The sequence below is a fragment of the Amblyraja radiata genome, chromosome 32 (assembly GCF_010909765.2).
Source record: "Amblyraja radiata isolate CabotCenter1 chromosome 32, sAmbRad1.1.pri, whole genome shotgun sequence".
In the NCBI taxonomy this organism is placed as follows: Eukaryota; Metazoa; Chordata; class Chondrichthyes; order Rajiformes; family Rajidae; genus Amblyraja; species Amblyraja radiata.
Genome location: NC_045987.1, coordinates 18,113,434 through 18,128,873, shown reverse-complemented (window position 1 = coordinate 18,128,873; position 15,440 = coordinate 18,113,434). Strand labels below are relative to the sequence as shown.

Here is a 15,440-nt window from a genome sequence, read left to right as displayed (position 1 = left end):
GAAAGAGTTAGGATGTCTTACGCGGGTCGACCGGTCATTGGACCTTGAATAACGGTGCCAATAGTGGCGGCGCCTGCATGTGTAATATATGCAGTATGAATGTCAATGTGCAGTGGCAAATGAAGCACCATAGAACTCTTTAGAGTTTTAGAGTTTAGAGATATAGCGTGGAAACAGGCCACCAGGTGTGCACCGACCAGCAATCCTTGCACATTAACACTATCCTACACACATTAGGGAAAATGTTTTACATTTACCAAACCAATTAACCTGCACGTCTTTGTAGTGTGGGAAGGAAATCGTAGATCTCGGAGAAAACCCACGCAGGAGAACGTACAAACTCCGTACAGACTGCGCTTGTGGTGTAAATCTGGCTCATCTTTATAATCCCCATGATGTCCCATCTGCTTTTGCAAACACTTTTCTCAATTTGTCCTGCCACTATCAACAAACTATACTCATGACCAGGGCTTTTATCCCTTTTTGATCACTAGTTTATACTACTTAGCATTTTGTTTCCACCATCATTTGTCACCATGCCAAATCAAGAGAACTTTGGAAAACTTTGGAAATAATTGATGGAAACCATCAACTCCTGGGGATTTGTTAGTGCTTAATGGTATTATTTTTTCGAACGGTTTTCTTGCTAGTGAGCACCATCATTAATTGACTAGTTTCCTTTGATTGCAAAATATTTTACTCTCTTCCTCAGCTGTGAAATCTGACACTAGAGGAGGAGCCATCTTGGTGAACGGCTGCTAGCCAGCAGCCGTCCGTATTAAATCCGTTTTTTTTATAGTTTTTAGTGAATCCTGTTTTTTGTTTGTAGGGGATATGGTCTTTTTAATGTGGGGGGTAGGTGTAAACTTTATTTCTAGGTCCCTACCTGGTCGGTGTGGCAACCTTTTCTCCGGGCTGCCCGTCGACCCGTCCTCGTGGCCTACCTGCGGGCTTGGAGCGCTGGAGCGGAGCGGGCGACGCCTTGCCTGGGTCGCCGCGCTGGAGCGACGCGCTGGAGCTCTGGCGAGCTGGACCGCCGAGAGCAACATCTCCGGGCTGCGGGTCTGCGGAGCGGAGAGGCGGCAGTGCGGAGAGGCGGCAGTGCGGAGAGGCGGCGCCGACTTTTTCATCGGGAGCCTGGGAGCTCCAAACCGGCGCGGCCTTGTCGGCTTCGGCAGCCGCGGGCTCCAACCAGGAAGCGGCCGTTCCAGGTGGCCCAGCCGCCGAATGGACTCTCCCGACGCCGGGGCAAGACCACCCGGTGAGAACGGCCAGGGACATCGGGCCTCCGTAGAGGCAATTGCGGTGGCCTCAATAGGCCTGACTTTGGGGTGAACATGGGGTGGGGACTGGACATTGTGCCTTCCCCCACAGTGCTATCCACTGTGGGGGGATGATTTTTTTGTCTAATTGTAGTCCTGTAGGTCTGTGTCCAAGATGGCTGCCGCGAAGAGAGAGTGGACGCTGGCGCGCTTTGGCTGCCGCTGCTCTCTCTTCACACTGTGTTTTTGATTTTCTGTTTTTGGATTGAATTCTGTTTTTAATTTGTGTCTCTGTGATGTCTTTATTACTTGTTATATTCCGATTATATGTTATTCCGATTACTATGTAAGGTGTCCTTGAGATGTCTGAAAGGCACCCATTAAATAAAATTTATTATTATTATTACTAGACAATTATGTTTAAGAAGGAACTGCAGATGCTGGAAAATCGAAGGTACACAAAAATGCTGGAGAAACTCAGCGGGTGCAGCAGCATCTATGGAGCGAAGGAAATAGGCAACGTTTCGGGCCAAAACCCTTCTTCAGACTGATGGGGGGGGGGGGGGGGGGGGGGAAGAAAGGTAAAAGGAGGAGGAGCCCGAAGGCTGAGGGATGGGAGGAGACAGCATCCTCCCATCAGCCCTTGCTGTCTCCTCCCCTTCCTCAGCCCTCGGGCTGTCTCCTCCCACTTGGGCGTCATTTGCGCGTCACGCAGAAGGTGCGCGAAGATTTTGTACATCCTAAAATCCTGGGGCGCAGCACGTGACCGCACGTCACCATGTAACATGCGCGCGTAATGCGCACCATGCGCGCATCACGTGCGGCGTGACGCGTAAATGATGCCGCGTAAATTACGCGCAAATGACGCCCAAGTGGGACAGGCCCTTAAGACACAAAATGCTGCAGTAACACAAGGTGTCAGGCAGCAACTCTGGAGGAAAGGAATAGGTGACGTTTCGGGTCGGAACTCTTCTTTGGAATGAATGATAGAGAAGATGAGAACAAAACAGGGGAAAGAGGCTATCCGTTACCATCCCGGCTTCGCTCTGACCTTTTCTACATTTCAGTCTCAAGAAGTGTTCTGACCCAAAATGTCACCTATTCCTTTTCTCCAGAGATGCTGCCTGACCCGTGGAGTTACTCCAGCACTTTGTGTCTATCTTTGGTGACATTTCAGGTTGGGAGCTTTCTTCAGACGGATTGTAGGTGGGAGGAAGAAAGCTGCGGGAGAGAGGAGAGACAGGACAACGCCTGGCAGGTAACAGGTAGACACAGGCTCCAGAAAGAAAGATGATATTGCTCGGCTCGGAAACAGGTCCTTTGTCCCACCGAAACCGCACTGACCAGCAATCACCTCATACACTGGCACTATCCTATACAATTTACAATTTTACCGAAGCCAATTAACCTACAAACCCGTACGTATTTGGAATGTTGGAGGGAACCGGAGCACCTGGTGAAAACCCACGCGCCCACGGGGAGAACATACGGACTCCGTACAGACAGCAACCGTTGTCAGGATTGAACCTGGGTCTCTGGCGCTGTAAGGCAGCAACACTACCGCTGTGCCAACCTGCCGCCTTGAAATTAGGTTTACCTTCAAGTTTATTATTATCACGTGTATCGAGGTACAGTGAAAAGCTTTGTTTTGCATGCTATCCAAACCGATCAGATAATACTATACATAATGCTATCCTCTTGACTCTACATAAATACAACAAAGTCAAACTCAAGTGCAACAGGTAGAGTGAATGGGAAGATACAGAGTACAGAATATAGTTCTCAGCACTGTAGTGCACCAGTTCCATAGACAAAGTCCAATGTCCACAATGGGGTTGTGGTGAATCACACAGTACAATAGCTTTTGGAAGGACTGTTCAGCAGCTTAATAACAGAGGGGAAGAAGCTGTTCCTGAGTCTGGTGGTGCACACTTTCAAGCTTCTGTACCTTGTTAGGTATTTTTTTATTATATTCTAACAGAACATATAGAGCCACCATGAAATGAAAAATAACACCGCTGCTGGCCATTAGTTAGTAGACACAGAGGAGAACACGTAACAGAAAAATAGTAGGAATAGATCGGCATTGGACTTGGGCCAATTGCAGCCATTTTTATTTTTTTCGTTCTGAGGGTACAATTGGAACCGCTTTGCTTCCAAACCGTTTTGGAACTGCATTACGGTGGACGGCCACCATTTATCCTCTAAAGTTCACCCTCCACAAAAGCCGCATTATTACAGACTCCCTTTAGACTTTAGAGATATGGAGCGGAAACAGGCCCTTCGGCCAACCGAATCCGCGCTGACCAGTGATCACCTCGCTATCCTTCACACTGCCACATTAGTACAGTAAAGAGGCCTCACAAAAGAGGATTAGGGACAATCGTATATTAAGATATCTGAACTGTAGACACTCCGAAAGGACAAAGCTAACTCTCAATGTTATTGGAAATAGTGAAACAATATCAAAGTGGCGGCAGATATATACACTGCAGTCTGCATCCAAGACTCTGCATGGAACTGACGTTACATTCGTACTATAATTGCGGTTTTCTGGAAAATGCATACATTACACTGTTTTAACAAGAATTTCAAAGTTTAGCAAGGCCATTAAAAGTATGTTGTGCTACCAGTCGGGGAAAAAAGTTCAAAACACAGGTTTGTTTTGATGGTGTTTTTTAGCATAGCGAGAAGTAATTAAAATAACACCATTATTTTCCTGGAGTGAGTCCTCTTTGTCATCATGAGCATTTCAGTCGGTGATGCCATCATTTGTTGCTGTTCACAATTCTTACAACGTTTCAAAAGCTATGAGATAACAAACACTAGACACAAACTTAGAATTTTCAATTAACCCAAAGATGGAAGTAGGATGAATTAATATTGTATTACCTAGTTTTGACCAACAAACATAGTGAATGCTGTAAGATTCACTTATCGCCTCCCACTCATGCAAGGGAAGATTCCTACCTTGTTCGTTGCCTCAGTGACTGCTGAATATTGATCGTGCTTCTGCTTGGCAATGTATTCCATTAAACATTGACACACTTTCTTCTTTTGTTCTGTGGTGTACGCTTCCAAACTTAAGCTACTCCGCGACTTCTGAGGTGAAAAAAACAAAAACATATTGGTCAACTTGAGCGCTCCTAGAAGCATAAAAATCCTGTTTGAAGAAAAAAAAAATACCTGTGGCAGACCAAATGCTGCATCCCTGCAATTGTAAATGTCTTCATCTGCAACTTTATTATAACCCCTTTGACTATCACGATTGTTGTGGGTGAATAAATACATTTCATCTCAATTCAGAAAGCCCAACCTCTTATTTTGAGAAGTGGCACCTAGTTCCAGGCACCTTGGCCACAGGAAATATTTGTTCCACACCTAATGTGTTTACAGACCTGTTATGCTGCTGCAAGTAAGAATTTCATTATTCTGTTTCCGGTAATGATGACAATTAAATGCTCTCGACTTGAACCTATCAAGATCTGCAGAAGCATTCAAATTTCACGTTATAGGAGTAGGATTAGGCCAATCGGCCCATCGAGTCTACTCCACCATTCAATCATGGCTGAATCATCTGCCTCCTAATCCCATTTTCCTGCCTTCTCCCCGAATCCCTGACGCGCGTGCTAATCAAGAATTTGCCTATCTCTGCCTTAAAAATATCCACTGACTTGGCCTCCACAGCCATCCTTATCTTTCATCCACACAGGGACATGCTGGTCCTGAACCCTAATCAACAGGCAATTAAAAGACCCCTGTATGTCAGATGAAGATTGACTCTCAGACAGTCGTTTCCAATCTACTTCCCCCAGTTCCTGCCGAACACTGTTGTAATTCGCCTTCCACTAATTTAACACGTTCAGCAATGACCCGTCTTATCCTTATTCATAACTGTTTTAAAACGCATGGAATTATGGTCACAGTTCCCCATAATGTTTGCCCAATGAAACATTCATTCCCCAGCCAGACTCACTCCCCAGAACAAGGTCTGTTATGGCCTTACCCAGAGTGCACTATCTGCACAAAGTGCGGGACTAATTCAATGGGTCACACAGCATCCCCAGGACTGGAATAGGTGACTTTTCTGGTCAGGTCCCTTCTTCAGTCTTTCAACCTAACCTATCCATGTTCACCAGAGATGCTGTCTGACCCGTTAAGTTACTCCAGCACTTTGTGTCTTTCTGTTGTAAACCGGGAATCTGCAGTTCCTTGCGTTCCCATTGGAATATCCACATGTTCATTCAAGAAACAGTCTGAGATTCATCTCACAAGTTGTGCCCTGGCACCGAGGGGGTCCCAGTTAATATTGGGGAAGTTAACATTACTCACTACAATTATCCTGGATTGACATCTTTCTGAGCTCTGCCTATACATCTCTTTCTCCAGCTCCTGGTTGCTATTGGGAGGTCCCACAGAGTAACCCCATCACCGCGATTCCACGTTTCATATTCCCAAGTTCTATCCAAATTGCCACATTGAACGAGCCCTTAATGTCATCTTAATGTCATAAAATGCTGGAGTAACTCAGCGGGTCAGGCAGCATCTCTGGAGAACACGGATAGATGGCGTTTCAGGTCGGGGCCTTTCTTCAGACCTTTGTCATTCTTCAATGCTTGCAGAAGGATCCCGATCCAAAATGTTTAAGAAGGAACTGCAGATGCTGGAAAATCGAAAATCGAAGGAAAATCGAAGGTCTGAAGACGGGTTTCGGCCTGAAACGTTTGCCTATTTCCTTCGCTCCATAGATGCTGCTGCACCCGCTGAGTTTCTCCAGCACTTTTGTCTACTCCCGATCCAAAATGTTGCTTATCCATGTTCTCTAGAGATGCTCCTGACCAGCTGAGTTACTCCAGCAGCATGTAGTTTTATTTTAAACCAGCGTCTGCAGTTCCTTGTGCCTCCAAGATGTTACATGTTTATAGAGGCTTGTACAATTCCAAATTTGACTTTCTTTTCTTTAATCAATGCCATAACAGTCACTTGCTGACAATTCTTATCATCTAGCAGCCTGCCTTCCCTTGCACCCTTTCAGGAGGAGAAGGATGTTGAAACTCTTCCTAATGAAGATTTCAACAGCTTCCTAAAAATATGGGATCCCTAAACAAAAGTCTAATGCCGCTCACTCACAGCTTACCATCTGAAAATAGAAAACAGTGGGATATTTTTCAATTTATAAAGTTCTGGAAATTCACTATCGAGGGATGTCTGATAAACGTGGGAGAATGGGGAAAAACACAAAGTGCTGGAGGAACTCAGCGGGTTAGGCAGCATCGTGGAGGCAATGGGCGGGTGATATGTCGGGTCAGGACTCTTCTTCAGTCTGTAAAAACATGGAACTGTCGATGCAGGTTTACAAAAAACGAGTCCAAAGAAGGATCCCCGCCCGATGCCTTACTCCAGCACTTTGCATCCTTCTTCAGGCGTGTGTCTCTAGCTTAGATGGGGTACCTTGGTCGGCATGAATGAGTTGGGCCGAGGGGCTATATGACTTTCCATGCTATATGACTTTATGAATCAACACTCTATGACTTGTGTGCTCACCACATTTGCCCTAATTGGCACCTAGGTCCGTGAACTAGTTGGGACACGAAACTCAAGTCTTATTAGCAATGTGTAACGGAGACCAGTTTTGCACCAGTTATTATTATCAACCAACTTGACCCACACTGTGGGAAAAAAAATCACCTTGCACATAGCCATTAAATACAGCCCGTCCTTAATTAGTAGTTTCTTGATAATTGCTACTTAGATTCTATAGCATGCGGAATATTGCTGTAGGCAATGAAGGGATCATTTTCATGAAACTTTGGCCTACATCTATGCGCATTAATTACGCTAACGATAAGTTTAACTTGTTAAGTTTGCAAGTCTATGTTTTGAGCTCTGTAGTGGTGTGGGCCTGGCCTCTGTCTAATTGCCCTTGAAATGTGACTTGAGCGAGGCTTGTTAAGAGTCAGCTTTGTTCTAGATTTGGCACAATGGGCTAAGTGTTCGGCTGGCAACCGGAAGGTAGCTGGTTCGAATCCCGCTTGGAGTGCATACTGTCGTTGTGTCCTTGGGCAAGACACTTCACCCACCTTTGCCTGTGTGTGTCCTTGGGCAAGACACTTCACCCACCTTTGCCTGTGTGTGTGGATGTAATTATGTGAAGCACTTTGGGGTCAATGCAAATTGACTAAAAATGTGCTATATAAATAAAGAAATTTAATTTAATTTTAATTTTAGAGTCCATAAGACCCGGGTGGCACGGTGGCGCAGCGGTAGAGTTGCTGCCTCACAGCACCAGAGACCCAGGTTCAATCCTGCTGTCTGTACTCAGTTTGTACGCTCTCCCTGTGACTGCGTGGGTTTACTCTGGGTGCTCCGGTTTCCTCCCACATCCCAAATACGTGCATGTTTGTAGTTTCATTGGCATCTATAAATGATCCCTCGTGTGTAAGATAGTGTAGGGGTGATTGTTGGTCGGTGGGCCGAAAGGCCTGTTCGCACGCAGTATCTCTAAACTAAATTCAAATAAGGTATGGGCAGTGGCTTTTCTTTCAAAAGGACATCATTGATTTGTGATTTTTTGATGACTTGCTGACCGATAAAGGTCATTCTATTATAGGAAAGATAGTAGGATAGAATCACTGAACATTAACACCACAGGTGGATGTTCAGCTCACCATGTTGGTATGAATCTAAAATGCCAACTCCACATGTTGTTCACAGCCCTGCAGGGGACAGCTCTTCATCTGCACATAGACACAAAAAGCTGGGGTAACTCAGCGGGACAGGCAGCACCCCTGGAGAGAAGGAATAGGTGAGATGCTGCCTGTCCCGCTTAGTCACTCCAGTTTTTTGTGTCTATCTTCAGTTTAAACCAGCATCTGCAGTTCCTTCTTACACACTCTTCATCTGCACATCCAAATCGTTCTTCTATGCTGGCTCTATCATCCTCTCGGGCAGAGTGTTGTAAGCCACCACTATTTTGGTGACAAAAAAAAAGGGGTTTCCCATCTCCCCTCTAAACCCACCTGGAAGGTTGAATCGATCCACACAACTCTTAATCCCAGCCCAAAAGGACACAAAGTGCTGGAGTACCTACAGTGCTGGTGTACCTCAGTGGTTCAGGCAGCATCCCTGGAGAACATGGAAAGGTGACGTTTCGGGTCACGACCTGAAACATCGCCTATCCATATTCTCCAGGGATGCTGCCTGACCCGCTGAGGTACACCAGCACTGTATGTCCTTTTGTGTAGCAATCAGCATCTGCAGTTCTTTGTTCCTGATCCTACCTCAACAACACTACAGATCCCCTCTTGCACTATCATGGTCTTGTTTTCTAAGTATGCATTTTTGCACTAATGTCTTTTTTTTTTAAACCCTCTTATATAATTTACAAGTAATTTCTATATGATTTATGTTTCTGTGTGTCTATGTGCCCATTAAACTGCTGCAAGCACGATTTACATTATATTTGTGCCTTATCATTCTTGTGCACATGACAATAAACTCCTCGTCTTTGTCCATTTGCTGAGAAAAATAGGTTCTCCTGATTTGGCCTGCTCTTGATGAGTAAGGGCGTCAAAAGTTACGGGGAGATGGCAGGAGAATGGGGTTGAGAGGGAAAAATGGATCAGCCAGGATCGAATGGCGGAGCAGACACGATGGGCCGAATGGCATAAATCCGCTCCTTTGATCTTATGATCCGACCCCTTAGTATTTTGCACAATTAGATATCCACATATCTGTGAAGGTCAGAGAGAAGCAGCAGCCAAAAGCAGAGAGAGCGAGTATTGGCTGGAAGCAGGTGAGTCCGAGGGAAAGAAGTTTTAAAGAGCGCCAAAGACCCAGGATCGAGTAATTTACAAATCAGCCCTAAAGTAGTTGATTAGGTAACAGATAAAGAAGTGCAGCTGTAGAGGAGCGGCCTTGTTGAGGTTAGTGTCTTGGGAGGTAAAGTGTGAGTCTTTGGCTCGAGAGTCTTTGGCTCGAGAGTCTTTGGCTCGAGAGTCTTTGGCTCGAGAGTCTTTGGCTCGAGAGTCTTCGGCGAGGAGGCTGAGGCAAGGAGGGTACATTGGATTTGAAATTTGTGATTTTTTTGACCACTGAAGAAATGGCAGGCAAGTTGGTACCGTGCATTTCCTGCAGGATATGGGAAGTCAGGGACACCACTGGTGCTTCTGGAAACTACACCTGCAGAAATTGTGGCCAGGTGCAGCTCCTGAATAAACGTGTTGGGGAACTGGAGCAGCAGTTAGAAACATAGAAAACAGGTGCAGGAGTAGGCCATTCGGCCTTTTGAGCCATTCAATATGATCATGGCTGATCATCCAAATAGGAAAGATATTGTCAAGCTTGAAAGGATTCCCCTCAGCCATCAGGCTATTAAACCTGGCTCGGACAAAACTCTGATTATTAACAACCACTTTCTGTTATTTGCACTTTACCAGTTTATTTATTCATGTGTGTATATATTTATATCATGGTATATGGACACATTTATCTGTACTGTAGTAAATGCCTTACTATTTTCTGTGTGCTTAAGCAAAGCAAGAATTTCATTGTCCTATACAGGGACACATGACAATAAACTCACTTGAACTTGAACTTGAACTTGATTCAGAAAAGATTTATGAGGATGTTGCCAGGACTAGTGGGTGCGAACTATAGGGAGAGGTTAGTTAGGCTGGGTCTCTATGCCAAGGAGCGCAGGAGGATGAGGGGAGATCTTATAGAGGTGTACTAAATCATGAGAGGAATAGATCGGGTAGATGCAGTGTCTTTTGCCCAGAGTAGGGAAATCGAGGGCCAGAGGATATAGGTTCAAGATGAAGGGGAAAAGATTTAATAGGAATCTAAGGGATAACTTTTTCACACAAAGGGTGGTGAATGTATAGAACCAGCTGCCAGAGGAGGTAGTTGAGGCTGGAACTATCCCATTGTTTGTGAAACAGTTAGACAGGTATATGGATAGGACAGGTTTGGAGTGATATGGACCAAGCGCAGGCAAGTGGGACTAGTGTAGCTGGGACATTGTTGGCCGATGTGTGTGAGTTGGGCCGAAGGGCCTGTTTCCACACTGTATCACTCAATGACTACGACTTAGACTACTTGCAAATTTCCCCTGCACCCCCCCCCCAAACACACACTGATCATTCCTGTAACATGGTGACCAGAATTATTGGCAGTATTCAAGGTGAGGCCTGATTAATGTTGCATATACAGCTCTGGTCTAACTTCCCTCCTCGTGTATTCTATCCTTCGGGTAATAAAACATGCATCCGGTGTGCCTTTTTAATAATATCATCATTATTACTTGCTGCACGTATGGCCCTGTGAACAAGCACTGCAAAGTCCCCGTGTTCTCCCATATCTTTCAACGCCTTTCATTTATTGTAACCTCCTTGGCCTTGTTGCAAACTTCCCAAATGAAATTCCTCACATCTCTTGCCTTGACCAAATGATCACTCCAGAATTATCCTCCAAGAGGTTATAGCTCTCATCTTCATCGTCGACCAGGCATCCAATTCTTGTATCTTCCAGCAGGAAAAATGGTCCCGATGTTGGTGGAGTCCAGAACCAGAGGCCACAGTTTAAGAATAAGGGGTAGGCTATTTAGGACTGAGATGAGGAAACACTTTCACCCAGAGAGTTGTGAATCTGTGGAAATCTCTGCCACAGAAGGCAGTGGAGGCCAATTCACTGGATATTTTCAAGAGATAGTTAGATCTAGCTCTTAGGGCTAAAGGAATCAAGGGATATGGGGGAAAAGCTGGAATGGGGTACTGATTTTAGATGATCAGCCATGATCATATTGAATGACGGTGCTGGCTCAAAGGGCCAAATGGCCTACTCCTGCACCTATTTTCTATGTTATGAAAAGTTACGGCAAACATGCATTAGACCATGTGCTGAGCCTGGTGTAACCTCACTGATAGCAGCTCACAGAAACACCTCATCAACCATAACCCTTTGCCAATTTTTACATCCAATTTTTTTTATTTACAGGATCCTCTGGGCTTTGACTTTTTGAGTAATGGTTCATTGTCAAAAATCTTCAGAAAAAACAGATGCATCACAGAAAATGCATTACCCTCTTTAAATAATCCAGAACAAATGTGTAGTATCCATTATTGATAAAAAATGTTTCAGCTTTAGTTTAGATTAGTTTAGAGATATAGCGCAGAAACAGGCCCTTCGGCCCACCGAGTCCCCACCGACCAGTGATCCCCACACATCAACACTATCCTACACACACTAGGGCCAATTTACAATGTGTGTAAGAAAGAACTGCAGATGCTAGTTTAAATCAAAGGTAGACACAAAAACCTCAGCGGGTGAGGCAGCATCTATGATATGTCGCCCATTCCTTCTCTCCAGAGATGCTGCCTGACCCGCTGAGTTACTCCAGCTTTTTGTGTCTACCTAGGGACAATTTTACACATACACCGAGCCAATGAACCGAATGACATACTTGTACGTCTTTGGAGTGTGGGAGGAAACCGAAGATCTTGGAGAAAACCCACGCGGTCACGGGGAGAACGTACAAACTCCGTACAGACAGCACCCGTAGTCGGGATCGAACCCGGGTCTCTGTAAGGCAGCAGCTCTACCGCTGCACCACCGTGACCTCCCATGGTGTCTTTATTTATTTCATTTACATTAAAACATATACACCCAATATAGTTCACCATAATTAGTCCAGGCCTAATTTTGAATCCTAATGCGTAACATGGATATGCATCCATTTTTAGAGAAAGAGTTTAGTTTAGTTTAATTTAGTTTAGAGATACAGCACTGAAACAGGCCCTTCGGCCCACCGAGTCCTCACTGACCAGTGATTACCCGTTCACACTAGTTCTATGTTACCCCACTTTCTCATCCATTCCCGACACACCAGGGCAATTTTACAGAGGCCAAGTAACCTACAAACCCGCACGTCTTTGGGATGTGGGAGGGAAACCAGATTACCCAAAGAAAACTCACGTGGTCACAGGAAAAACGTGCGTACTCCACACAGACAGCACCTGGGGTCAGGATTGAACCCGGGTCTCTGGCGCGGTGAGGCAGCGTGTTACTCACTGCAACATGGTGCTGCCCTGTTCTGTGGGAAAGCATGAAACCTTTGAGCCAATTTGAAAGGCATTTCATAACTCAATTGGGGGCAGAACCCGCACATAAGGAATGGCACCAAGTATCCCTCAGAAACAATATAAAAGAGTTTAGAAGGGCGAAGAATGAATCAGAACTATGCCTGCGCGTGAGATAATGGAAGGTGTAGGCCGGTTAGGCCACAGAACCAGCTCTGCGCTGGGTGTGAAGAGCTAAAGGAGCACAACGTATTATCGTGTAGACTTCAACATTGACATGGATATGCTGAATCACAATGACAACCAGTTCCACAGACAACAGGAAGCAGTGGCCAGGATGCAAGTAACCTGAATGAAATAGGCAGGATCTCAGCCACATTTCCCAATGTAGGCGTTGGTGAATATCCTTATAGAGTCATACATGCCCTTTGGCCCAACTTGCCCACACCGGTCAACATGGCTTTCTCCAATGCACATTCTAGTCTTTAAAAGTCATCTCCTGAACTACTATCTACCTCGTTGATGACCCTCGGACTATCCTTGATCAGACTTTTCTGGCTTTACCTTGCACGACACCTCATCCCGTTATCATGTATCTACACAGTATAAATGGCTCGATTGCAATGATATATTGTCTTTCTGCTGACTGGTTAACACGCAGCAAAAGCTTTTCACTCTACTTCAATACACGTGGCAATAAACTGAACTAAATGAACAAATATTAACTGTGGATTCTTACAAAGATTAACCGTGTCTTTAATGCTGGGATTTGCATGGAAGTCAATCTGTCACTGCCCTGGCCAATTTATGGCAGACAAATGTAAAATTATCTGCAATCCCCTCTGCTGAAAATAAAATCATTATCTGCGCTTTGTGACAAAGGTGTAATTTTATTTCAGTAATTAAATATGTAATGTGCATATTGAGTATCTTAATAAATAATTATGCACAATATTGGAGTTAGGAATCAAAACTGCAGTCAATTATTGAATAAGAGATCTAAATGTGTTGTCATCAGATAACTCAACCATCCTATCACCGACTAGGGAGCGGTCCTGATCTACCGTCTACCACATTGGAGATCCTCAGACTATATTTAATCAGGCTTTGTTAGACTTTATCTCGCACTAAATATTATTTTTTAAACTGTATCTGTACATTGTGGACAGCTTGATTGTAATCATATGTTTTTTTTAGAGATACTGCGCGGAAACAGGCCCTTCGTCCCACCGAGTCCGCGCCGACCAGCGATCCCCGCACATTAACACTATCCTACACACACTGGGGACAATTTTACACTTATACCAAGTATACAAACCCAAGCCAATTAACCTACAAACCTGTAGTGTGGGAGGAAACTGAAGATCTCAGAGAAAACCCACGCGGTCACGGGGAGAACATACAAACTCCGTACAGAAGGCACCCGTAGTCGGGATCGAACCCGTGTCTCTGGCGCTGCAAGTGCTTTAAGGCAGTAACTCTACAGCTGCGCCACCGTGCCGCCCATACAATCGAATATTGTCTTTCTGCTGACTATTTGGTATGCAACAAAAAAAGCTCTTCATTGAACCTCGGTACACGGACACTAAACTAAACTAAGGTGAGTAATATTTACCGGATGGAGCAGACCTATTTCCAGAAGAAAAATGGAACAAATAATATGATGTCTTAAAAATATAAACTAAAATTGTCGGTCCCCTATTTTTGGATTATGATAGAAACGGGATCTCTCCCAATATCATGAAGACACAAAATCTATGGACCATTTACCATACAGAAGGACGCCATGCATCCTGTTGTGTCTGTGCCAGTTCAGAAAGAACTACCCAGCCTAGAGTCAGTCAAACAGCGTCGAAACAGGCCCTTCGGCCCAACCTGCCCAGGCCAACCAACATGCCCCATCTACACTAGTCCCACCTGCCTGCATTTGGCCCATATCCCTCCAAACCTTTCCTATCCATGTACTTGTCTAAATGTTTCTTAAGCATTATGATAGTATCTGCCTCAGCTACCTTCTCTGGCAGCTTGTTCCATACACCCACCACCCTTTTTGTAAAAAATTTTACCCCTCAGGTTCCTATTAAAGTTTTCCCCCCCTCAGTTTAAACTATGCCCTCTGCTTCTCGATTCTCCTACTCTGGGTAAAAGACTCTGCTTGTTTACCCGATTTATTCCTCTCACGATTTTGTACACCACTATAAGATCATCCCTCAATCTCCTGCGCTCCAAGGAATAAAGTCCAATAAAGTCCCAATCTGAACATTTCTGAAGAATATAATTGAAACACACCATGTCAGGCTCAGATTCACTCAGTTTTACCTTTGCGAAAACTATTAATATAACAATTTTTCAGACATAGGCCTCTCAAAATTAATTTCGAAATTTCCAAATGTATTCCATTCTCTACCATTGCAACAACAAAATGGGCACCTTTTGGTCTAGAGCTAGGATAAACCCCAGAGATTAAAGGTGAGAGGTTAGTCCGGCATTATTATTAGACTCCTATCATACATGTCTTATGTGTCTTCGAAAAACAACCAAAACAATTAGTCATACAGCGTGGAAACAGGCCCTTCGGCCCAAGTTGCCCCATCTATGCTAGTCCCACCTGCCCGCATTTGGCTTGTATCCCTCTCAACCTTTCCTGTCCATGGACCCAGTGAAATATCTTTTAAATGTTGTTACAGTATATTTACCTCAAATATCCCCTCTGTCAGCTTCTTCCTATTGTATATCAAATATACCCAATCCATAATTTCAGAAAAATAATGAATTACATTAAAAGTTGCCAAGAGAAGACTTTCTGGAATGCAGCTCATTAAAAGAGTTCATTATTATTATATTAAAAAAACAATCTCATGAGATGCAACATTGGAAAATTTAAATCTGTATCAAAAATTTGTGAGTACTTACCTCAGAATATGTGATATGAAACTGGAGTTCCTCTGCTGGACCTGTGAAAACAATTTGAAAATTGTTCATATTGTTCTCTTATTAAGTTTAACGCAGTTCTAAAAATAAAAGCGGTTAGACTTGACAATAGGCTGTTGGTTTCTCCGTTCACTAGAAAACAGCATCCTGTTAAACGATGACTCAGTCT

The 15,440-nt window shown here is 44.4% G+C and overlaps 1 protein-coding gene across 6 annotated transcripts in view; it reads right to left on the bottom strand.

Moving 5' to 3' along the window:
* The window catches only part of rgs3 (regulator of G protein signaling 3), a 224,599-nt gene that overhangs the window by 95,877 nt on the left and 113,282 nt on the right, over positions 1–15,440 (bottom strand). For all 6 annotated transcript variants that reach the window (XM_033049114.1, XM_033049115.1, XM_033049116.1 and 3 more), the window contains 2 exons: positions 15,254–15,294; positions 4,233–4,364 (listed from right to left, as the gene is read on the bottom strand). In XM_033049114.1, coding sequence (XP_032905005.1) covers positions 4,233–4,364; positions 15,254–15,294 — 173 coding nt within the window. The remainder of the gene's footprint in view (positions 1–4,232; positions 4,365–15,253; positions 15,295–15,440) is intronic.